The sequence below is a fragment of the Theobroma cacao genome, chromosome 1, assembly GCF_000208745.1.
Source record: "Theobroma cacao cultivar B97-61/B2 chromosome 1, Criollo_cocoa_genome_V2, whole genome shotgun sequence".
Classification (NCBI taxonomy): domain Eukaryota; kingdom Viridiplantae; phylum Streptophyta; class Magnoliopsida; order Malvales; family Malvaceae; genus Theobroma; species Theobroma cacao.
The window spans coordinates 25,240,080-25,264,829 of record NC_030850.1 but is presented as its reverse complement, the minus strand read 5'-3'; the positions used below and the strand labels follow the sequence as shown (position 1 = coordinate 25,264,829).

Genomic DNA, 24,750 nt, shown 5'->3' with positions numbered 1-24,750 from the left:
CTCCATCGCGGTCCAAGTTCTAGCATGGAATTTTCCTATATTTTTAGTTGACCAGACTTTTCTTGGCTGCGTGATATTCTCCGCCTCTTTGCCAACTGGCAAGATGCATGTTTCCATGATATTTCCCTATGTTATCATCATTTTGGTTTATAGTTTCCTGTTTCCCCTTTCAAATTCCCCTTTCAATTTTCCCTTATGAATTGAAAGGGAACTTTTCTTATCTTATGAGCCAACCAGTTATGAAAGCTTTAAGCACGACTTCTCCTTTATCTGCTGCAACGTGGGTGGAGGTTTCCTTGCAAGAACGGGTTGGAATCCTGGCAATTACTGAGTTTGGTATCAGAATCAAGTGGCATCAATACAGATGGATGAATTGATCCAAGAAGATGGGCTAGAGCCGAAAGGTGTGAGACATCGTTGCGTTGGTTTTGTAAAATGGCCCAGGCTGGTTTTGGTCCGGGTCGAAATGAAGGGGCCAACTGTCTTAGGTGGGGGTTCTAGAAACTAGCCCAGAAAGAGTAAAAAGACTCAATGGGCAACTCACAAATGGCAAGCGTGGCAATTTCGTGATCACATTTCTCCAGGAAGCGCCAATGCTAACTGTAACAAACCAAGTAACGAACCAAAATAACAAGTTCCAGTAGCTGTGTTGCCATGGCTTCCATGGCACAATTTTGTTACATTCTTGGACCCTCAAACCTTAAGCAAAAGTACAGCAGTTCCAGATTTGGCTTCGAAAATCCCATTTATAGAAAGAATGCTCTCTCTTCTATCGATTTAAAATTTCATGCAAAGCCATCATCGGTCTCTTCTTCCGTCGTTTGTTCTGCTGCTAATAAGCCCTCTTCCTCCTCGGAAATTAGGTACTGTTCTCTCTCATCAATTGTTATATTAATTTCTTACTCCTGATATTGTGCTCATATTTATGAGTTTTGGGGCGTTTTTTCAAAACCCATTGAGGAACATTTAGATTTGATCATTGCAATGCACTGAAGACACTGGTTCCTAATATTACTTTGTCATCATTGTTAGGCGGCGGTGTATTGTCATTGATGCACACTTTTATACTTAATTGGAGCTAAGAATTTGTGGTTCTTAAGGTAGTCACCGTAAATAGGAGGGAAAAGGAAGGAAAAGGAAGGAAGAACTAAGAAAAAGGATAGGAACGAGGGAGTGCTGAGGATCTTTAGGGTGTAGTTGATTATAGCTTTTTTGAATTGATGTCTGATGATAGCTTGGTTTTACACGTTTCTACAAAAAATGAGTTGGTCAGTCCAATGGATTTAGATGCCTGCCTTAACGATGGTAGTATTATTTTTCATCATTGGATGCTGCATCTTCATTTAAGAAAAAAGGTTTTGTTATGAAAATGATTCAATTTGACTACTAATTGTCATTGGCATCTGAAGAGTATCTGTATGTGCAAGTTCCTACGTATTGGAAAGAAACAAACCATTACAGACTGCAACAAACTACAAAAAACATGAAAGGAAATCAAAGAAAAGAGCCTGAACCAAAAAAAAAAAGAAAAGAAAAAGAAAAATGATGTTGTTTTGGTTAATCCTTCACATATGTGGCAGGCAACCTGTCTTCTCTTCGGTTATTAACCTCATGTCTCAGTCTTCAAATGGTAAGTCAATATGCTCCTCAGCACCAAAAAAAAAAAGTATGTTTGTGACATATTTCCCTTTCTTCACTTCGAGAAAGTGCCTTTATAATCTTAGTACATAAAGACGTCAAACAACACGATGCTTTTTCAATTGCTTTTCTGACTTAATTTCCTCTTGACTTAATTTCCTCTCATTCAATGCTTCTGACTATCCGGTTCTGTTTTACAAGTTAGGCTTGTTCATAATTTTATTTGTTCTCAGTTCTGCAGCCAAGATAAGGAGTGAAGTTCTCTCTCCCTTTCGGTCTGTTCGGATGTTCTTTTACCTTGCGTTCATCGCAAGTGGTGCCTTGGGAGGATTAATAGCCTTTACACAGTTAATTGCTGCCCTAACTAATCCTGCAAGATCGTCTGAAGTCCCTGACCTTTTAACAAGTCTTGGCATAGACGTTGCTGCAGTATCTATCTTTGCATTTCTGTATTTCAGGGAGAACACTGCTAAGAACGCACAAATAGCCAGACTCTCAAGAGAAGAAAGCCTTTCAAATCTTAAGCTTCGAGTGGATCAAAATAAGATCATTTCTGTCAGCAGTTTGAGAGGAATTGCTCGTCTTGTAATATGTGCCGGCCCTGCATCATTCATCTTAGAGTCTTTTAAATCTAGTGAGCCATTCACTGAGGGCCTTCTGCAAAGAGGAGTGTTGGTGATTCCTTTTGCTACAGATGGGAATTCACTTAGTCTTGACTTTGATGACAGTGAAGACATGAAAGAGATAACCACGAAAAGAAAGAGGCTTTGGCAGTTGACCCCTGTTTATGTTTCTGAGTGGTCCGAGTAAGATTATGTTCAGAGCAAAGAAATGATATCTCTCTCCTTCTCTCTCTCCCTCTCTTTCTCTTTCTCTCTCTCATATCTATTTGTTCAAACTTTAAATACAGGTGGTTGGATGAACAAAAGAAATTGGCTGGTGTATCCCCTGAATCTCCTGTGTAAGAGTTCTTTCATCTTACTAATTACCATCTTGTTCTCATTCAAAGATTCTAGAATGCAAATAGACATATGCCTCTGTAGACCTTGCACATGGAATCATTTTCATTCAGACCTTATTTTTAACAGCATCTAAGAATTATTAGACACATATCTCTAGACAATCTTCAACATAAGCAACTATTAACTCAAGAAAAGCACCCTAGCATTTGGCTCATTGGTTCAAGAGAAATCCTTGTGTTTGTGAAATTTACTTATGTGTGTTCATTATGTAGTTATTTATCCCTGCGCTTGGATGGTCGTGTGCGTGGAAGTGGCGTTGGTTATCCTCCTTGGAATGCTTTTGTCGCTCAGTTGCCACCTGTAAAGGGACTATGGTCTGGTCTTCTTGATGGAATGGATGGAAGAGTTCTTTGAATGAAGGTTGGTTTACCTTCTATATGTTTAAAGTTTATAGGTTTTCTCATTTTAAGTTCAAATTACTTTGTTTACAATGACAGTTGCAATCAACTATATTACTTTATTCTTTAATTAACATATATAGTTGTTGTTTCTATTTCTTACCCCTTCTTCCTTTTTGGTGTTTTATATTAATTACTTAGCTAGTATTTGTATCACAATGGGACATATAACCAGCTGTTAACAGTATTTCAGCGTAGTTTCTTTCTGAGAAACAAAGTTTTGGTTTGAAAAATGTGAGATGATGAAACAAAGATAAAGGGATATAAAAAAAAAGGATATTGTGAAGTTTTCTTTTTGAAAAAAATGAATAATGTAGGATACGTTTAGCCTTTCAGAAAAAAAAAAAAGTTTAGTTGTAATGACACTGGTCTTCTGCCAGGAATGGTTTTTTTTTCTCCTAAAAACTATACTGAACAGTACGAAACAGGAAAGATTTATATATTTGATTGTGGAATTTTCATTGTTATGTGAGAATGCAATATGAAGCTAATGAGAAGCTTTCTAATCTTATATATTTTTCTATGATCACAGATATGAGAAAAGAATTTTAAGAAAAATGATTTTCTTCAAGGTGAAAATCAAATTTTGTTATGTATTGCATGCTCAAAAGTATTCCTCAACACGGTCTTTGTAAGAGAATCAAGAAAACTTATGTGAGTTCTTATGGACTTATCTTATGTTCTTGTTCATGTAGTGACTGTAGTCTTTGGAATGTAGGACTGCTTGCAATCTAAGCTAAACACAAGCTGTCAACCAACATCAGTTTGATTAACAATTTTAGCTCCACCATTATGCTAGCAGATTCATTTTCCTTCTCTCTAGTTCTTTACCTGGAGATCTTGCAAGGTTCTGCCCCTCCTGTTGTATGATAGTTAGATATAAGACTTTTTCAGTTTCTATGCCAAAGCAATATCATGTATCTGACAATGCTGTTTTGTTTAATCCTTTTATCTATGATACCACTATTAAGTAATCACATTTTCAGGGTTTGTACGATATCATAACGAGAAACCTGGAAGAACTGAATTATAACACATCTCTGTGTATTGCTAAGTGGCTGTGGTAACATCGTGTTATGCCAGGATTGTTTTTCTATTTGAACAAAGATAATTTCATTCATACATGAAAATAGAAGGTTTTTTGTCTATCAATCTTGAAAAACAGTTATGCAATTTGGTGGGCGAGGGCTCAGCTAGATCTTCAGATTATGTATGAGGTTGACAGGTGCTCCAGTTACATATTCGATGTATCCCTACATATAACCTTGGCTGGAACAAGAAATGAAACATGGTTGAGCATCAAAGGATTGATTTACACTATTGGGTATGGGAATCAGAGTGAAGGAATAACTTTAGAAATCCTATGGAGCATCACATGCAAGTAAGCGTGCACACTAACATGCATCTATTGAATTGCGTTTGCATTACTATTGAGGTCTATTCTTGCATATATATAGTTTTGCATTTGTGCTATTTTCTTTGAGAAGCAAACACTCTGGTCTAGGCTTTTTATGTAAGTTTTCTGATCAAAAATTAACCGATCGAGCACGACTAGAATTGCAAGCCGATCCCACTTCTGCAAATGGTATTGCTAAACTAGCTCTAATTGCGCTGGCTTCTGATCCTCAAGTAGCATTTATAACCATTGCATAGTGAGTGTATTCTGGGGCATGGAATTCCCTCAGAGGATGTGACAGTTAACCAACATTTTCCAGATGTCCATTGTTATAGCTAGGTGAGAAAAGAAGACGGAAGATAATCACAGAGAGAGAGAATATGATAAATATGATACACGTGGTTTTGGCACAAGCAAGCTTAAGCTAGAGATGGAAAGACAATATGAAAACCAAAATTACAAGTGCTACAATTGACTCATTTAACTTCTTCAATCTCATCCAATGCGTAGTTGTTGGTAGATACATTGGCGTAATTCACTTTGTTGAATCGAACCACAACTGGGTAGCGAGTCTTAGGGTCCTGCAGAAATCAAAGTGAGCCAAAATTAATTAGATCGTTTCTTCAAAAGATGGAGACATGCACACATGGCTAAGTCTAGGAGGAGAGGGAGAGAGAGAGTGACGAACCTGGTCAACTGTAACAACTGATCCATAGCTGTTGTACCAGTAGGACTCCCTTCTGAGAATCTTGACCTATTAGGTGAAAGCCAAATTAAAGTTAGTCCAAACATAAAAGTTCCAGTACACTTCTAAGGCTCCTTTCATTGCTTAGCCAAAAAAAAAACACTCGACAACAAGCAGTTTCCCTCTTTTACGATCAAGCTTAACATGGATGGTTGCTTACGATCCTTTACAATCAAGACTATGAATTCCTAATTTTCTAATCATTTCTGTATGTGTGTGTGTGTGTGTGTGTATAACATCTTTCACATGTGATCTTAGTGCAAGTTTTCTCCATCTAACAGAAAAGTCAGATGAAATGGTTATGATTACTGACAAAAGATAATTCTATGGCGGTACGTTGCTGACCTTGGTGCCTCTTTTTGGTCCAATTGGCGCTGGCTTAGGCTTGGGGGCTTCTGGTGGTGCAGTGGTGGTAGCTGGAGCTGGTGCTGCAGCCTCTTCAGCTGCCCTCACAACAAGCCTTGAACTGTTACTGTTGTTGTTGCTGTTCTTTGAAGGGAAAAACGCCATGCTGGTCTTAGAAGCTGAGCTTGCATTCCCTGTCACATTGGGTGTCAGCAAGAACCCTGAAGCAGCTGACGCCATGCTGCAGCTAGCCATATTTCTCGCTCTCTCTCTCTTTCTTTCTCCGCAAAAAGATGCAAGGTGGAAGTGTGGCAGAGTAGGTGATGGAAAAGAAGGAAGAAAATTTGAGAGGCCTCCAATGAATTGGATTTTCTATGGTTTTTTTCTCGCAGAATTATCTGATCTTCAGAAAGTACACTCAATCGTTTCCTCCACTAGGGAGCTGCCACCTATGCACCATATCACATTTGTTTGGATAACAAGATTACAGCTCATCCTCTCGCTTTCTTTTTTTTTTTTTTTTTTGTTTTCCCTCTTTTGTTTGGAAGAAAAATAAACCCAACAAACAAAACAAAACAATACGTATATATATATATATAATATATGAAATATGAAATCTCTCTAGTCTTTGTCTTTGTAGGCTACCCAATTACTTGAATTCTTTTCCTCATCAAAATTATTAACAATGAAAGAAGTTAAATCGCATGTTTCTCACCTAGTTTCGGATAACTTTCGTTAGTGAAATTCAAGAATATATAAATTCTATATAACGGTGAACTTCCCTCAATATATGGCTAATTATTATGTGAGACACACGTAAGGAGAAAATGAAATAAATAGAATTTTTTTTTATTATTTTTATAAATTATATGTATAATTAAAAATTTTNGTTTTGAATTAAATAAGTTTTTATGATTAACAATTGACTAATTGATCATTAATCAAAATGTCACTTATCGTTTTTATGCCTACATAGTGTTGATGTGGAGGGTGAAAATGCCTTATGATTATGACACAAAAACATACCACCTCACTAACTATTATGACATGTCAGCATGTTATATCAATACCACGTGATATAAAATAATAAATAGTATTTTGATTAATAGTCAATCATTAATTATAAAGACTTACTTAATTTAAAATAAAAATAAAATGACTTGATTGAACGTAATAAAAATATAAAAATTTATTTAAATTTTTTAAACTAATTTAAAATTTTTTAATTTATTTTTTAATTTATTTTAATTATTTTTTATAACAAAAAAAATCAATTTTTTTTTGAATTTAAGTTTTAAATTTTTTGATCAATTCAATTTTGGTCAAGTGAGATCTAAATATAAAAAAATTTGGTAGAATATATAATTGTGAACATAACCAATTATTTATAAAATGTAATGCTCGCATCATGTTAATGTACATAAACGAGATATTACATTCTCTCTTCACTCAAAGCAGAAAAAAAAATATTTATATATGATTCTTTTCTCTTTAAATAAGTATACTTAATTAGCAAATTCTACAGTAGAGTTAACTTTATTGTAAGGCTATGAATAAGAACCATTAGATTTAGAGGCTTTTACTTTAGCCATTTATCAATAAAAAAATTACAACCTATTTACTTATCAAACAAGTTAAGAAAAAAAACTTAAATAACCTTTATAAACAAAAAATAATAATAATTAAAGGGAAAGAACTGAAAAGGAGAATATTATAATTTTTTTGAAAATTAATCATTTACATTTATATTCTCAAGTAAAAAATATTAACCAGAAATTTTTAAATAAATACAATAATAAAAAATTAGTCTGATAAATAATTATTTTAACTATAATTATTTTTATCTTTATTATTATTCATTTATAAATTAAAATTTATAAACCGTTAAATACTTTTAGCTCAATAATAAAAATTTAAATGTTTAATTTTTACAAAGATTATATTTATTTTGACTTATTTGACTTATTATATTAAATTTCACATATTTACGTCAATATTTTGATAATATTTATGTCACCTTTCTAATTTTTTACATTAATTCTTACAGATTTATGTTAAGATTTTTCAACTATTAATTTTCACTATAAGTATTGTTATCCTTACTATTATTCATTTATAAATTAAAATTTATAAACCGTTAAATACTTTAAACTCGAGACTATAAATTTAAATGTTTAATTTAAAAAAAATATATATATGTTTATTTAACATAATTGACTTATTACGTTAAATCTCACATATTTACATCAATATTTTGGCAATACTTGTTCCACCTGTATAATTTTTTACATTAATTCTTACTGCTTTTGTTACGACTCAAACCCGAGGATCATGATTAATGCACGAATCCGATAGGCAAAACCAGTGAGGCTCAAGCAAGCCTCATAATTATTAACAAATCATTTGACAAAACACAATTCCGAAGGTTTATATAAACATCACATGTTCATTTAACACGTAACTTCAGAATTCATAATCATTGCGCCTTAGCACTTCGTTCAAACAAAACACTTAAACATAATATTTACAAGCCATATGTTAGTCATTAAAGCGGGTTGATACCATACAACCCTTATCACAATAACAACAACACAATGCCTTCATTATGCGAATTATATATAATTTGGAAACTAAAACCGGAAGCAAGAGGATAACATAAGTTCAGACTTAGCGAAATGGACATGTCAAATGAAATATGCTTATCGGATGCCAAAATTGTCTATCTAGAGACGACACTACCCACGCGAATCCCATGGCTTACTTATTTGGACATGGTATGAATAATCGGGGTAAGTCATTTAATACTCAGTGAGTAGGAAGCTAAACGAAAGCATAGTAATTGTATAGAGATAAATAATAGAGCTGATTCATTAAGTAAACGTAACCATTAATCAAACATTTCCAATATAAAGTGTGCATGAATCACTCTAATATCCATACACACATCTCATTAAACTGAGTCTTATCATGATTACCTTTTGAACGGTGTACCCATTATCATAACCAGCCTAATTTACGTCTCCATAAATGATAGATATCAAATTAAGGCTTACCTCTAAAGCCATTACCAAAGCTAAGTTCTATAGGCATCTCGTTGTTTGCTGAGAACAATATCAAAAACAAACTTAATTGCTTACCTCAAAGCTTTCGAAGATTTAGAATTTTCATATCCTGTAAACATATCAATGATTGTATATCCAATTATCTAACATGCTATTCACAAATCAGTTGATCATAATCACATATAATCAATGAGTGTTCCCTCGTGGACATAGTCAAATCAATGTCCAATAGCCAATCAATGGAAAGTCAAATCACACTCGACACTAAAGTAGTTGATGGAGAGTCAAATCACACATAATGCCAAAACCACCAATAAAGGTTCAAATCACGCACGGTGCCTAAACAACTGACAAAGGTTCTAATCACGCACGACATTGAAGTAGTCGGCGGAGGTTCAAACTGTGAGACCTTGACCTTTATAGACTCGTAAAGGGAAGTATACGCGATATCCCTAATCAGGGGTAATTTCATCATTTCCTTACCAAACCAATAAAAAGTAAGATTTTAAATAATATTATGGCCTAAGTAGGCCTAAGGCATAAATGATGATGAAAATATGGGTAAAATGACAAGGAAACAAAAATTTTGATGATTTTCACAATAGGGGTAAAATGGTCATTTTTCATATCGGGTTAGAATTTTTAAGTTTTCATGAACTCGAGCATTTCTAGACCATTATGGACCTTGTCCCAGTGTCAAAAGAGTAAAAAGATTGCATAAAAGATTGGAGGAGAATAATCTAATTTGTGGAGGGGCATTTTGGTAATTTAATTGGAGTAGATAAGCTTGGGCTATAAATATCTTCTCCTTCCAGCAGCTTCTTGAAATTCCAGCAGCTTCTTTTTCTTCTTCTCCTCTCAATTCATGTTACTTCCAACCTCCATGGAAGCTTGATATGGAGCTTGCATAATTTTCTCTCTCTAGCTCTAGTTTTCAAACCTTTGAGCCCTTTTGACTAGAACCCTTGTATTCTTTCACTCTCTCACTTTAAAACTCTTGAAAAAACCCTACTTCCATACTTTCTCTCATTAGCTAAGTGTTTAGAGAGACAAAGAGAAAGAAAGCCCTATATAAGCTTGGGAATTGTTGGAAAGAATTTTAAAGTTACAAAGCTATCAAGGTGAGTAGTAAATTAGAATTGAGTTTTAGGAGTTGATAATGTTTAGTGATTGATTTATGAGTTTATTGTTGAGATTGTGTATTGACTCTAATGTGATTAGGTAGTGAACATAGATAGCCATTTAAAATGGCAATTGAAAGCTAGTTAAGAGATAGCTTTTAGGGTTTATAGTAAGCTTTTAGGGTTTATAGTAAGTGAATTAATATAATGGTGATGTTAATGTGATGGTAGGTTTCAAGGAAGCCCCATCATCCCATTTGGACAATTAGGGGAATTAGAGTCAGCGAAAGGCTCAACAATATACCGGTGAGTGGACTTGCATTTCAAACTTGTTTTGGAGAATGTGAATGATTTTATCCAACTTGTCTTTGAAAATGTACCTTGGGAACAAGCCTTTGGTGAAGTGATTTTATATTGTGAAAATGTGCTATACAATGGGCTATGTGTTATCAAAATATGATAGTATGCATGATATGCATTGGGTGCTTCTTTGTATGTTGATGTGGACCCGGCTATGTGCAAGTAGGAGTGCACATAAGCCATTGCTGACCCGACTATGTGCGAGTGAGAGTGCACATAAGCCGTTGCTGACCTGGCTATGTGCGAGTGGGAGTGTGCATAAGCCGTTGCATATGAGATGATGATGATGGGAGGGAGTACATGATGATTGATATATATATATATATATATATATGGTATATGGTTGTAGTGCAAATATGTGAGCATTTGAATTGTTGAAATTTGGGAGTTTGTATGTGTTACATGTTGCTTTTGTTATTTTAGCAGGATGGCTTTGATTTAAGGGGAAAAAGAAACTTTTTTTCTTGATGTTCTAATTCTCGCTGCAGCGAGAAACTCTCGAGTTTGAAGGGGTGGTGTTGGCCGGGAATCGCTACAGCGAGCATGTTACTGTAGCTTCTCGTTGCAGCGAGAAACTTTCTGTTTTGATACCCAGAATTTCGCTGCAGCAAGATTCAATCTCGCTGCAACGAAAAACTTTCTGTTTTCCTCCTCATTTGGCTCGGTTGCTACCTTATTTTCCATCTCTTTGGTACCATAGTTGAGCATGGACTTCCAACATTAAGGAATAAATGAATTAAGTTTAATATGAGGAGGTTTGGTGAGAAACCCTCGGCTAGATGATAATTAAAGTCAAGTGTCGCTGCAGCAAGGACCTGTCGTTTATTTGACCTGATTCGCATGAATGCTATTAAAGTTTTCACTCTCCAAATCCTTTGTTGAATATAAACCCTTTCATAAAGTGATTTGCTCATATGGGGTTTACATGAAGGGTTTTAATAAGAACAAAAACAAATTGCATTGTTTTGAAAAAGAATGCATCATGATTTCGTTAAACATTCATTATGGTATGCTTGTTCCTTTTCTTGTTCACTCATTGGGTTTATACTCACCATTTTCAACTTCATGTTTTTAGATCACGAGGCAGCCGGTAACTAGGACGAGGTGTCCTCGTAGACTTGTATCCATCTTTTGGTAGGTATCTCGGCATTCAGTAGCTGTACATTCGTTTAAGTCCCTCCGCTGGAAGTCGAGTATTCTTTTGTTGTGTATAGACAAACCTAATGTAAATTATTAGGATACGTTATAGACAATGTATATACACTTGTTTGGTATGCCAGTATGAGTTGGCAAATGTTTAATATTATTTTGACCCTAAGTTATGAAATGTGACTTAACAGTTTATGATGGAATGATGAACACGTCAGATTAATAGGTTTGCTTGGGCTTAGTGGACTACGTCTATTGGGGCCATGCGTCGGTCATGGCTCAGAATTTGGGTCGTGACACAAACCACGCTCAACATCGCAGCAATTGATGGAGAATCAAATCACCGTCATAGGGGTAGGACACCACTCAACCTCAATCAAATCAACATTCAAAATTTTCAATTGAAAGGAACACATAATCAATTTTCAAGCCATCATGCCTTCATCACCTTATATATCACAATTCACATCAAAGGATCATCATCTAGTTGAGCCTTACATGCTTTACTAATTCAATATCAAATTTAATATAATTCTGCTCATCAAACACATTAGCACAATGCTTCTCAAATCAACTATTCATCATAGTAAGCTCCTCCCATAATATCACATAATTTCACATATACATAGCAAGTTCAATAACATTAATGCTATGCAACGGTTATTTCATTGGTCACATAATCATAGGAACCAAACCCCTTGACTAGGGGTACAAAGAATGAATAGAACATATATGCCACCATATTGCTCACAATATGACACATACATATCAAACATAACTCAATGAGTCACTAGCTTAGGCATAACTATCTAGGTATAAATCCACTAATCAAGTACCATGGCAGCTCATTAATAATACATTATGCATTACATGCACTAATATTCAAACAATAAACCCCACTCACAGTGACAAACGAAGGCTCCTCCATTGCTAAACCTAAACTTTCCTTGTTACCAATAAGTTCAAACGACTCAACAATGATTCTCAACTCAATGATGCTCTAATAGCTTCATTTCCACTTTATATAGCACATAAAAATTTCATACTTAGTATTTCAAATAATTACCAACACTTCACATTAGCCAAACTTCTAATTACATCACATAATCATCCTAGTTTCAAGGTCTAGGTTCAACATGCTTAAATTCTTAACTTTAGTGCTAGATTTAACCCACCTAAACTTCAAATCCCAGTAATCACTAGGGGAAGATAGTAACTAAAACTGGAGCAAATAAATTTGAAGATTATAAACCGTTTAAATCGTAAATCAATCAGTAAAATGACTTACTCTTACCTCCATAATGGTTTTCCAAGCTCCAATCTACTTGAAACTAACTCAAGAATTCAGTGGGAAACTTGGACTTTCAAAGGGGGCAAAGCATTAGAGTATTTTGTTTTGTTTCTCAAATAGGTGAATACCTAAAGATTTTTTTATTTTTACAATTTCCCATGCATCTATTGATAAATGGAATGAATCTATCAATAGATCTCACATGATTGTCAACATTTGCCCTCCATCTATCGATAGATGGTGCACTACACACCTTCTCATCATTCTCATGTTGCTATCTATCGATAGATTCCGTGAATCTATCAATATATTGCGTTCCAAATGCTTAGAATTATTCATGGGTGGACATCTATAGATAGTTGCATGAATCTATTGATAGATGTTGTTCAATTTGCTTCCCCTTTCATTCACATATGTACATTTATCGATAGTTGCATGAATCTATCGATAGATGTTCTTCAATTTGTTGCAAAACGCTTCCTAACTTTCGTCTATAGATAAGCTTAGAACATCTATTGATAGATCATATCCAAATTTCAATTTTTTTACAACTCCAAGCCTCTAAATTCATTTCTCTAAGTCCCCATCTCACTTCCATTTCAATAATCACCTCAATTTTACTGCATATATTTAATATACATAGCCCAAATCCTCAATCAAACTCTAAATTATATTGTTCATCAATCATTTCTCTAATAATTTGCCTAAGTGTGATAGTTTATACTTTAATATACTTAGCTTATACAACATATCATCAAAAGTCCTCAAGTACGCCAAAAATTTCAAAGTCTTTCTTTATGCACGTAGATATTCTCTTAGTTCCTTCAAGCATATACACTAAACATTTTAAATTAACTCATCAAATAATTTAGTTAACACAACACGTATTCCACATCAAGGTCGAGGCTATTGGAGTTTTACGTCAAGGTTTTTCAACTGTTAATTTTCACTATAATTATTTTTATCCTTACTAATATTCTTTTATAAATTAAAATTTATAAATTGTTAAATAATTTAAACTCGAGAATATAAATTTAAATATTTAATTTTTTTTAAAACATATGTTTATTTGACATAATTGACTTGTTACTTAAAATTTCATACGTTTACGTCAATATTTTGACAATGTTTGTTCCACCTTTATAATTTTTTATGTTAATTCTTGTAGGTTTACGTCAAGGTTTTTTAATTGCTATTTTCACTGTAATTATTTTTATCCTTACTATTATTCATTCATAGATTAAAATTTATAAACACTCCAACATTATAAACTTGAGAATAGAAATTTAAATATTTAATTTTTAAAAAAATTATGTTTATTTAACATAATTGACTTATTACGTTAAACCTCACATATTTATATCAATCTTTTGATAATGCTTGTTCCACCTCTATAATTTTTTATGTTAATTCTTACAAGTTTACATCAAGGTTTTTTAACTACTAATTTTCACTATAATTATTTTTATCCTAACTAATTGTTCATTTATAAATTAAAATTTATAAACCATTAAATACTTTAAACTTGATAATATAAATTTAAATATTTAATTTTTCAAAAAATTATATTTATTTGACATAATTGACTTGTTACGTTAAATCTCATACGTTTACATTAATATTTTAACAATGCCTATTCCATTTTTATAATTTTTAACGTTAATTCTTACTGTTTTATGTCAAGGTTTTTTAACAACTAATTTTTGCTATAATTATTTGTATTGTTACTATTATTTATTTATAAATTAAAATTTGTAAATCATTAAATACTTTAAACTCGAGAATATAAATTTAAATATTTAATTTTTCAAAAAAGTATGTTTATTTGACATAATTGACTTGTTACGTTAAATCTCATATATTTACATAAATATTTTTACAATGCTTGTTTTACTTTGATAATATTTTACATTAATTCTTACAAATTTACGTCAAGATTTTTTATAGGTTTATATCAAGGTTTTTCAACTATTGATTTTCATTATAATTATTTTTATCTTTATTATTATTCCTTTATAAATAAAAATTTGTAAACCGTTAAATACTCTAAACTCGAGAATATAAATTTAAATGTTCAATTTTTCAAAAAATTATATTTATTTGACATAATTTACATGTTATGTTAACTTTTACATGTTTATGTTAATATTTTGACAATATTTGTTCCACATTTATAATTTTTTATGTTAATTCTTAGTGTTTTAAGTTAAGATTTTTCAATTGCTAATTTTCAATATAATTATTTTTATCCTTACATTTAAAATTATATTATTGAGTTTAAAGTATTTAACGGTTTACAAATTTTAATTTATAACGAAATAATAAATTTAAGAAAATTAGACATTTAAAAACCTTGATGTAATGGAATAATAGTAAAGATAAAAATAATTATGGTGAATATTAATAGTTGAAAAACTTTAATGCAAAATAATAAGAATTAACTAAAAAATTAGAAAAGTGAAACAAACATTATTAAAATATTAACGTAAACGTGTGAGATTTAACGTAATAAGTCAATTATGAAGGTTAAACATAATATTATTGAAAATTAAATATTAAATTTATATTCTTGAATTTAAACTTTTATTAAAAAGTACATAATTTTTATTGCATTTTGCTATAATTGAAATAACTATGGACCTTTATGGAATACAAGATAACATAAAGTAAAATAAAACTAAGAAAGCTCGGGTAAAATCCAAAAGGCTCCATCAAAGTACTTCAAAAGGATGCTTTGATTCCTCTTATTTCAAAATGATGTTTTTGGTCCTTTGACGGTTAACGCTGTTAATCAATAGTTAAAAAAATTAGACCTAATATTACATAAATGTTTTAAAACATAAATATCCATTATATTATTTTTTTTAATTAAACATATTTTTTAATGAAAAAACTATTCATCGATCCATTAAAAACCTTAATTAGAAAAAAAAAACCTAAAATATTTTTATTTAAAGGCTTGAAAAGTTGAAGCCATATTTGCCTTAAAACCATAAACTTCTTTCTTGAGGTAAAGTATATTGTCATCAAACTTTTTTTTTTTTTCAACAATTTAAAAAAATTTTATTGAAAAGAATATATTAAAAAGTAAATCTTTTGTTAAATGATTAAAATTTCAAATTTGATGGTGTCAGGTCAAGAGATTAATTTTTTACTTGTAATTACTAATTTTATTGAAATAATTTTACCCAAAATTTGTTCGTTGAAACGAGGGTTTAAGGTGACATAAAAAGATTTTGACTTAGTTACTACATATAAAAGATTTTAAATTTATTTCTTTTCTATCAAATATTAAATTTTATTAAATATCAAAATGAGAGAAATTACTGCATTCACAAATCTCATTATAGAATTATATGAAGTTTTAAGTTTTTTTCTTTTTTTTTTATCAAATATTGAATTTTATTAATATCAAAATAAATTTTATTAAAATTTGGAAGGAAACACAAGCAATTTGTTTAAAAAAAAAAAAGTATTTGTGTCCTAAAATATGTATATAGTATTGGTTATAATTTTTTTGAACGGGTGTTAATAGTTAAAGGACCAAAAACATCATTTTGAAACAAAAAAGACCAAAATGTCCTTTTAAAGTGTCTTGAGGGACTTTTTGGATCTTACCCTATAAACCTCCAAGGAGCCTTAGAGATTTGGTTACACCATAACACTGAATTTGAAAGTTTAATTCTATCCAATATTACATATTATCCTTCCTCAGATAATTTATTTAATAGATAAAAATCCTCCCTGATTGCCATTATGTTAGCTTGATTTGCATCCCAAACATCCACGGATCTAGAAAATTTTATTCTTACTTTGCCCAAATAATCACGAGCAATCCCACCAAAGCAGGTTTCTAGCTGAAGTCCCATCCATATTGAACTTTATCCAACCAAATTTTGGAGCCTCCCATTATATAGTCGGTTTCTCTGCCTTATAGGTGGTAATAATTTAAGGTAGTACTCGAATTCCTAAAAATATCCTCAACTAAATCCACTATGTCAGGCCATTAAGACTTGCATCAACCGCCTGCAAGCATTTTAACTAAATCATAACACTGCCTCGTATCCCAATTCCTCCCATTATATGTGGAACAACCACATTGACCATATAAAAGCATAAAAAGGCCATCATCCATATTTTTCATCTCTTTGTAGACACACAATTTGATCTCCAGACAAGGAAGAACTTTCTTGGGTTAACTGAAGTGACCCAATTAATCTTCCACTTAGAAAACCACATTCCCCAAAGTTTCCAAACCTTTTCGCATGAAAAAAGTGAGTAATTAATGGTCTCAAGACTTTTATTGTAGATTACACATAAAGCTTGATACTCTCTTATTAACTGCCTTTTAATAAGTTCAAATTTTATTGTAGTTATTCTTCTTTGCCACTATTCTTCTCCACCAGTTATCTTTTTCGATTCCTTATTTCCACAACCATTCAGTAAGTAGGCTTTTATTCCTGAGCTCTAGATCAACCAACCCCAATCCCCTATCCTCCTTATATCGACAAACATTCTCCTATCTAATAAAATGGATCCCCCTGTTATGATTGACATCCTCCCACAAGAACTTGTGTTGAACCTCTCCAACTCTTTTTTAATCTCACATGGCATTTTAAAGAGAGACATAAAGAAAATCAGTAGGCTATTAATCATTAATTTTAACACAATGACCCTACCACCTTTAGATAATAATTTGGACTTCCATCATTTCAATTTTCCTTCAACTCTATCCATCAATGTATTTAACAGTTTACAATTTTTAATTTATAAAAGACTAATAGTAAAGATAAAAATAGTTCTCGAGCATTTAGCTCATTGGTTGGTGCATGATCTTATTGCTTAAAGATAAACATAAATTTTTTAAAAAATTAAAAATTTAAATTTATATTCTCGAGTTTAAAGTATTTAAAGGTTTACAAGTTTTAATTTATAGATAAATAATAATAAGGATAAAATAATTACAGTGAACAATACCAATTAAAAAACCTAAACGTAAATTAGTAAGAATTAAAGTAAAAAAATTATAAACATAGAACAACCATTGTTAAAATATTGACGTAAACCTGTGAGATTTAACGTAACAAGTTAATTATCTTAAATAAACATGATTTTTTATAAAATTAAATATTTAAATTTATATTCTTGAGTTTAAAGTATTTAACAATTTACAAATTTTAATTAATAAATGAATAATAATAATAATAAAGATAAAAATAATTATAATGAAAATTAATATTTGAAAAGTTTTGATGTAAAATAGTACGGATTAATGTAAAAATTATAAAAGTAAAACAAGTATTGTTAAAATATTGACTTAAACATATGAGATTTAATATAACAAATCAACTATATCAAATAAATATAATTTTTTTGAAAATTAAACGTTTAAATTTATTTTTTCGAGTATAAAGTATTTAACAGTTTACAAATTTTAATTTAAAAAAGAATAATAGTAAGGATAAAAATAATTATAGTGAAATTTAGTAATTCAAAAACTTTGATATAAACCTATAAGAATTAACGTAAAAAATTATAAAATTTGAATAAATATTATTAAAGTATTGACGTAAACGTAAGAAATTGAACGTAACAAATCATAATAATAATTTTAATCAAATTAAATTAGTTAAAAATAATAATATTCTTATATTTTAAAGTAAAAAATAAAATAAAAATAAAAATTAAATAATATTTAAAATAAATAAATAAATTTAAAAATTACGTATATTGTTAATATAAAATAAATAAATTTATAAGTTACTTTTTTTATTTACCTGTTAAACAAATTTTTATTATTTTTTTAAATTATATTAATTGACCTTACAGTAAGATTAGTCTTACTATAAAATTCATCATACATTATTTGTTGATACAACAAATAAAACTTTATTTATTTTGTATTACTTAATTTTTATATTTTTATTAAAAATTATTTCATACTGCACCCTCCCTCTCACGTGCCGTTTTGACGCCTAAACTAATGTTGCTTCTCCAGCTTCTAGTTTCCCTTCTCCAGCAGGTTAACCAATAACAACGGCCATAATACCCGACAAGTTTCGGTTCCCCAATCCCTACCAACCGAAGCTAGGGTTTTTAATTCAATCCCATCCCCAAAATCCAATTCCAAATGAAAGAGCTGAGATCATAATGAAAAGAAGAAACCACGATATTAACACCGAATCTCCAATTCGAACTTCATTCCCTGCAGCTCTCCACAGAGTTCATAGCGCCGTAACCCGACCCGATTCCCGAACAAATCGAGGTTTTTCCCCCCCTTTTTTTCCCAATTATTCCATTATTGAACGAAGATTGAGTTTAATTTTGAATTTCTCTGGCTCTACACGATGCTTTCACTCAAATATGAGTTTACCTTTATTAATTCTCTTATAGCTTTTGTTTGTTTGGACATTATACATTTTCCTAGAAATAATTTCCTTTTAAACTTGGAAGAGATTTCAGTTAGATTGCCTAATGCTTTCCTTTTTGCTTCTATCTTTTTAGATAAGCGTTTAAAGAAGTTTGTTTATGGTATGGTTCAACTTTTTTATGGATTATCATAACCATGGATTTGTAGCTGATGGCCCTAAAACTTCCGAGTATGCGTTTTTCAAGAAGCTGAAGAAAGATGCCGGCCAAAAATTTGATTCTCATTCAATGCGAAGGGAGAAAAACCAATCAAACAAGTTGAATTCTATTGAATGTCGTGAAGTAGTAGGTACGATAAACTTAGATATTGTCCTCACTTGACTGCTATCGCCTTCATTTTGTTAGGTGCATTCATTTACAGGTTTCTTGCTTAAAAGAAAATTTTGATATTTTCTTCTTTACTGTTTAGAGGGGACCAAAATAGTTAGGAACATCTCCAAGTCATCGGAGGGAACCAACATTATTACAAGTTGCTCTAAGGACTTTAGATCCCCATTATCTGTCAGAAATGTTAGCTCAAAGGAGTTGCGATCACTTTTGTCCAGTCAACATGCTAGTTCTAAGGACTCAGGATCGTCGTTGCCTGTTAACAATGTGAAATGTATCAACTTTGCTTCATTCCTCTCACCTGTTTACGGAGCAGCAAATAACTGGGGTATGGAAGGTAAAACAAATTCTTAATTTCTTGTTCATAGCAATTCCTTGGTTGACTGATTACTAACTTTGTCTTTTAACTACTCTAAGTAGGTTTGCTTCAATAAATGTCATTTCAGCTGGGGTTATCAGTTTTATTTTATGGATGTACCTATGAGTCTACTACAAGCTCGTTTCTGTTCATAATGTTTGTATGAATCTTCATATTTTCCTTAACTATTGTCCTAGTATCACTGCAAAGTTGCCAAGTTTTGTGTCCATAGTCAGAGCCCACTGAAACTCTTTTGTTAAATATCTCATGTCCAGTCCCCACAGAACTCAAGAGTATGAAGTTATTCTTTCAAGTAACCAGTGTTCCTGCTTCTTTAACAGTGGTCAATTTAAAGAAAGCCTTTTCAGCCTTTGAGTTTATATGCAGCATAGAAAATTGGTGGGAGCATGATACTGGCAATTAGAGACCAGGGTCTCTTACCAATCTACAATCTTTGTTTTCTCTATTCAAAAGCAAAGGTTAATAGCAGAAAATAGAGATAGGGGAATGCTGCATATGTTTCTGCAGTTGTGCTTCTATTCTAGCAATCAAAATTGTCCATTTGTCTTTGCATCTGGATTCTTGGCAATCGGGCTGAGGTCTTGTTTTAACCTTGGAATTTCAAACTCTTTATGGAAAAAAATACATCAAAGTGTTATCTGCTGTTTGAAACAAGATTTGTCATTGGCTAAAACTGAGAATTATAAGCCATTAGTCATGAAATAAAATCTGAAAATTTCAAATTTCAGGGTCTCGGTCTGATCAAGTGGAATTATTTTCTAAAAAGAGACAGAAACTGCATCAATGGGCTCATAATTCATCTCCTGAGATGGAGGAACTCTGTTCCGAGGGGTCAGACTTCTCATGATTAAAAGTTAATTTCATTGTTTTTCACAATTCATATTATGCACTGAGTAGATGTTCTCTCAGGTATGATCTTATTTCAATGATCCTTAGTCGGCTTTTACCTCAGAACAATGAGAAAAATGTATGCTCTTTCAACTCTCTGTAAGATATGACTTCTTTGTTAACTTGATTATCAGAAAAAATATTGGCTCCTGCAGAGTTTCAGAAGTGCAGAATTTGCACCAGCAGAGAGCGATACCAAAACTCAGTTACTTGCCTGCCCTAAGGCTGATATTCCTTCCAAGAAACTTTATAGGATGCCAACAAGGAACATCATGGAAGTCGAATGTATGCCGTACTTGGAAAATGGTACATCATGTTATTGGTCAGACAGATCAAAGGAGACGAGGTGCTCTAATATCTGCTCTCCTACCTTTATCGATCACAACACCCTTCAAAAGAATTTAGAGTTACCTAGCTGTGAACTAAGAGGGAAAAATCTGATCTCCTGCGTTGAAGGTGACTCCACTTTTTGCTTTCCGTTTGTGAGACATGGATCTTTTCCACCATTTAGTCCTTTCAAAGAGCTAGATGATTTCCATGACCTGAATGGATCCTTGCCTGGAAGAGAGCCATTGCTACTGCTTGAATGGGATTCTATAAACATGAATGAAAGGAGCTTATCTGCTACTTGTCAGAAAACAAACTGGACCATAGTTCCTGCAGTACAAAGTTCATGGGATCATCACCAAAGTTTAAATATGTTGTCTGAATCATATGGTACATTTAGGTTTTGTTCATCACCTGTCCTGAGGAATTATCCCCAAGATTTTTATACAAGAGTGCCTCCCACTAGTACCAGCTGTGACAAACAAGAGCTTGGAGGATCTGTTTTAGAAGAAAAGGAAGATACAGTTGCAGATATGAACCCTCTTCCTTTGACCTTATCACATTCAGCAAACTACTTGAATCTAATTGGGGATTGCAATTATTATGAAATTGCATGTAAAGGTAGCGAGACTAGTGATATTCTCCCATCTCTTGGAAATCACCTTGGGTTCCTCAAAAAGGCTTTTGGTGAGGAGGACAGTAGTCCTGGTAGTGGAACCCAGCTTTCCTTTGCTCTTGATGTAGAATGGAAATGCTTACATTCTAGTGGGTTAGTAAGAGATCAATACTCATCTACTTATAATGATCATCAATTTCCTGAAAAGGAAATCATATATTCAACCTTTCTTAGTGAAGATGAATTTGGGAGTTCTTTGGATGGTTCAAGTTATAGAAGCCTTATTCACTCGAGTCAAGATATGCTAGGCATCCATGACAGGCGATCTTTTATTTTTCAAATATCTCGGGACAAAGATAAGGCATATCCCTTGTTGCTTGATAAATCAGGCTTGGAGGATTGCACAGAAGAAGTATATGCTTGTGGTAATGAAGTCAAATGCCTTTGAATGATGCTTTCTTTGCATTACCTCTTTCTCTCCTTGCTTTTATTAAGATGTCCACTGGCTTGAAGCCTAAACAATGCTGTTATCTTTTGCTCTTCAACCAACAAGTATGGGAGCTAAATTTTTTCAATGGAATTATAAATGGATCAAAGTTCTTAGGTGGATGGAGTTCCTTTATGTATTTGAGTAATCTTACAGTAGTTCACCTTCATACAATCTTCCTTGTCCGACGTTCCATTTATGGTTGTTGCTGCCATGTATTTGGGTGATTCTTTTTAATTTAGCAAAGAGAGAATAAAAAGGGGCAAAAGAAGTGGCAGCAATTGTAGGATACATTGAACGTAGTTGCATTTATTTTAATACCAATTCTTTGGTGTCAAAGTGAGAATGAAAATCTTGAAGAATTTAACTGGTGAAAATTTTTTCTGGTAATTACATGTCCCATGTTTAAAATTTTCTGGCATTACCAGATTACAGACAATAAGACACCCTAAGAAATGTCATCTATGTTGTATTAATTGGAATGAAGTCATGCAATTTGCATTCAAGTGCAAAATCTGGAAAATGAGTGTTCATCCCCACATCAGGTTCTGAGGCTCCTAGGTCCTGATTCAGCATCAACACCATAATTGAAAAGGAAACTAAATGCACACCAAGAAACTTTTTAATGGGAGACACAACATTGATGAATTTGGCAAGTGATTTAATATTATTATTATTCTTTTTTTTTTTGTGTCACAGCAACTGATTACCCAAGCCAACTATCCCCATAATTTGTTCAAGGAAAACATTACATAGAAAACATAAAACAGCTACATTCCTTGATTACACAGACAGATACTTAACAGCCCCAAATCTTTCTAGGTATACTCCCACAATACCAGGCAAATTTGCCTATGCCAGGCTGCCAAGCCTGCCATTATCGTACCTTGCTATTTGCTACTGCCATCATCAATGCCCTCCGCAACTTCCCTTTAGGCTTCTCGTAACAACACAATTCAAAGTGGAAAATGGTTTCAAATGTTTCTTTTAATTAGGTAGATGAAACCATGATTAAGCAGAAAAGAAAAATAAAGATAATAGAGCTAGAATAGTATTAACAAGGACACCTGGCAAAAACAGACAGCCATTTATTTGAACGTTGTGGTCCCACATTCTGCCACGTCACTAACCCCCAAGTTGTGTCTGCCGAGCATTAAGCCTTCGTTCACATTGCCTCCACGAATCTTCCTTCCTGTTTTAAAACCAATTATAGTATAAGCTCTGGGCGTTTCAATGGGACTATCCCTTGTTTGGTACTTGGTCCTTCCAGCTTTAACCACCCATTCAAGGATAATTTAAACACAATAATAAATTTATGGCTCAAATATAAAAAAAAAAAAAAAAAAAGGAAAAATTAGTAGAGTCAAGTTGCTTCCGTGATAAATGGAAGTTGGTTGGTTTACTTTTTGAGTCTTTAATTATTGTGCATGTGATGTGATGTGATTAAAGAATGCTTATTACTTACCAACCATAGGCCAAATGGCATTAATTTATGCCTTTTCATTCTGTCCTTTAGCTATTGCAGAAAATCTGTCACCTTTGGCCTATCTTACCAGTTTGTCATTAAAAGAATCATAATTTCAACGAATTACATCATCCATCTGTTGCAGTTCCTCCTTCATTTTCAGGTAATAAGCAGTAGAAAAACAAAACAAAATAAAAAAAAAGAACAGTAAAGTCCTTTTCATTTGCATGTGCTGCTTGACTAAAGTGAAGGATTTGTAGGATGGCCCATCCAGGATCTTTTGCTGGATTATATGCATATAGCTACCCAAACCACAAGGTGAAAGCTCCATGTGGCAGAGGATTTTTCTTGGCCCTGGAGAAAATTGTGGCTTATTTTATACTCTTGAGACTCATCCCAAGTCAAAACCAACACAAATTTTGGGATCTCCTAGATTGCTTATATTGTTTAACATGTCATGACTTTTCTTTGTCCTTTTATTTTAGTTCAGGTAACTTATTTGCATAGATAATCTTTATAATTAGACATGAGAATTTGACAAATCAATCAAATTAAATTGTTGAATCCTAAATGTATTATAATTTGTGTATACAATGCTATGTGTATATACTAGTATGAGTAATGATAATAAGGCATCCTCATAAATTAAGGAGTAAAATATGCTGATTGTGGGTCGGATTCTTGCCAACTAGGATTCTAGCGATTGGAGCTGTCTACCATTCACTCTCTTTACATCGCCTCAAATTTACAAGCATCAAATGTGTCAACCAAATAATCAGGTTGAGCAGTGGGCATGAACTTTGTAAATGGGTTTGCAATGTGGTCATGTGAAGGTACGTGCGATAGAACCGAAGTTTTGTCTTGTATAAGCTTTCTGATAAAAGGACTGTCCATTTCAATGTGTTTACTATTAAAAATGAACATTTGTTTCTTTATTTGGTTGTCACATGCTTCAAGGTTTGGAATGACTATTTTCTAATATCAGCTAAAACCAAACAATAGTTAATTCCAACCGTATTAGCTATTCTTTAGTTGAGAAATAATCTCCAAAAATAATAAAAGATCAAAATGCCCTTATTAAGTTTGAAAAATTATATATTATATATTATAAAAAATAATATTTTAATTTAAAAAATTAATTAAATTATTATATTGAAATCATAAATAATATTTTAATATTTTAAAAATAAAATATTAATATTTTTAAATATTAAAATATTAAAAATTTATTTAATGATCAATTATTAATGTTATTATAAAAAGAAAAAAGTTTAAAATTTTAATTATATATTATAAAAATAATAT

General features: G+C 32.1%; 3 protein-coding genes across 8 annotated transcripts; 2 read left to right on the top strand and 1 right to left on the bottom strand.

The window, feature by feature from the left end:
* Window positions 210–5,538, top strand: LOC18613010 (protein LOW PSII ACCUMULATION 1, chloroplastic). Of its 5 annotated transcripts, none has more exons than XM_018119403.1 (5): window positions 210–863; window positions 1,872–2,444; window positions 2,549–2,599; window positions 2,873–3,020; window positions 5,481–5,538. In XM_018119403.1, exons 1-4 carry the CDS (start codon window positions 655–657, stop codon window positions 3,012–3,014), a joined length of 975 nt encoding a protein of 324 aa, XP_017974892.1. In that variant the 5' UTR covers window positions 210–654; the 3' UTR covers window positions 3,015–3,020; window positions 5,481–5,538. The 5 variants fall into 5 exon arrangements, with proteins under 5 accessions (XP_017974892.1, XP_007050082.2, XP_017974883.1 ...); XM_007050020.2 differs by lacking the exon at window positions 5,481–5,538 and adding an exon at window positions 3,591–3,608; XM_007050019.2 differs by lacking the exon at window positions 5,481–5,538 and adding an exon at window positions 4,045–4,370 and having other exon boundaries at window positions 211–863.
* LOC18613008 (photosystem I reaction center subunit IV A, chloroplastic) lies at window positions 4,768–5,923 on the bottom strand. Its single transcript, XM_007050015.2, has 3 exons — window positions 5,545–5,923; window positions 5,143–5,208; window positions 4,768–5,035 (listed from the first exon to the last, which is right to left on the bottom strand). Exons 1-3 carry the CDS (start codon window positions 5,797–5,799, stop codon window positions 4,931–4,933), a joined length of 426 nt encoding a protein of 141 aa, XP_007050077.1. The 5' UTR covers window positions 5,800–5,923; the 3' UTR covers window positions 4,768–4,930.
* LOC18613006 lies at window positions 18,530–22,271 on the top strand. 2 transcript variants are annotated; one of them, XM_007050012.2, is made up of 6 exons: window positions 18,530–18,792; window positions 19,105–19,245; window positions 19,366–19,620; window positions 20,391–20,493; window positions 20,572–20,629; window positions 20,706–22,271. In XM_007050012.2, the coding sequence occupies exons 1-6, from the start codon at window positions 18,678–18,680 to the stop codon at window positions 21,939–21,941; spliced, it is 1,908 nt and encodes a 635-aa protein (XP_007050074.2). In that variant the 5' UTR covers window positions 18,530–18,677; the 3' UTR covers window positions 21,942–22,271. The 2 variants fall into 2 exon arrangements, with proteins under 2 accessions (XP_007050074.2, XP_007050073.2); XM_007050011.2 differs by having other exon boundaries at window positions 18,537–18,792; window positions 19,032–19,245.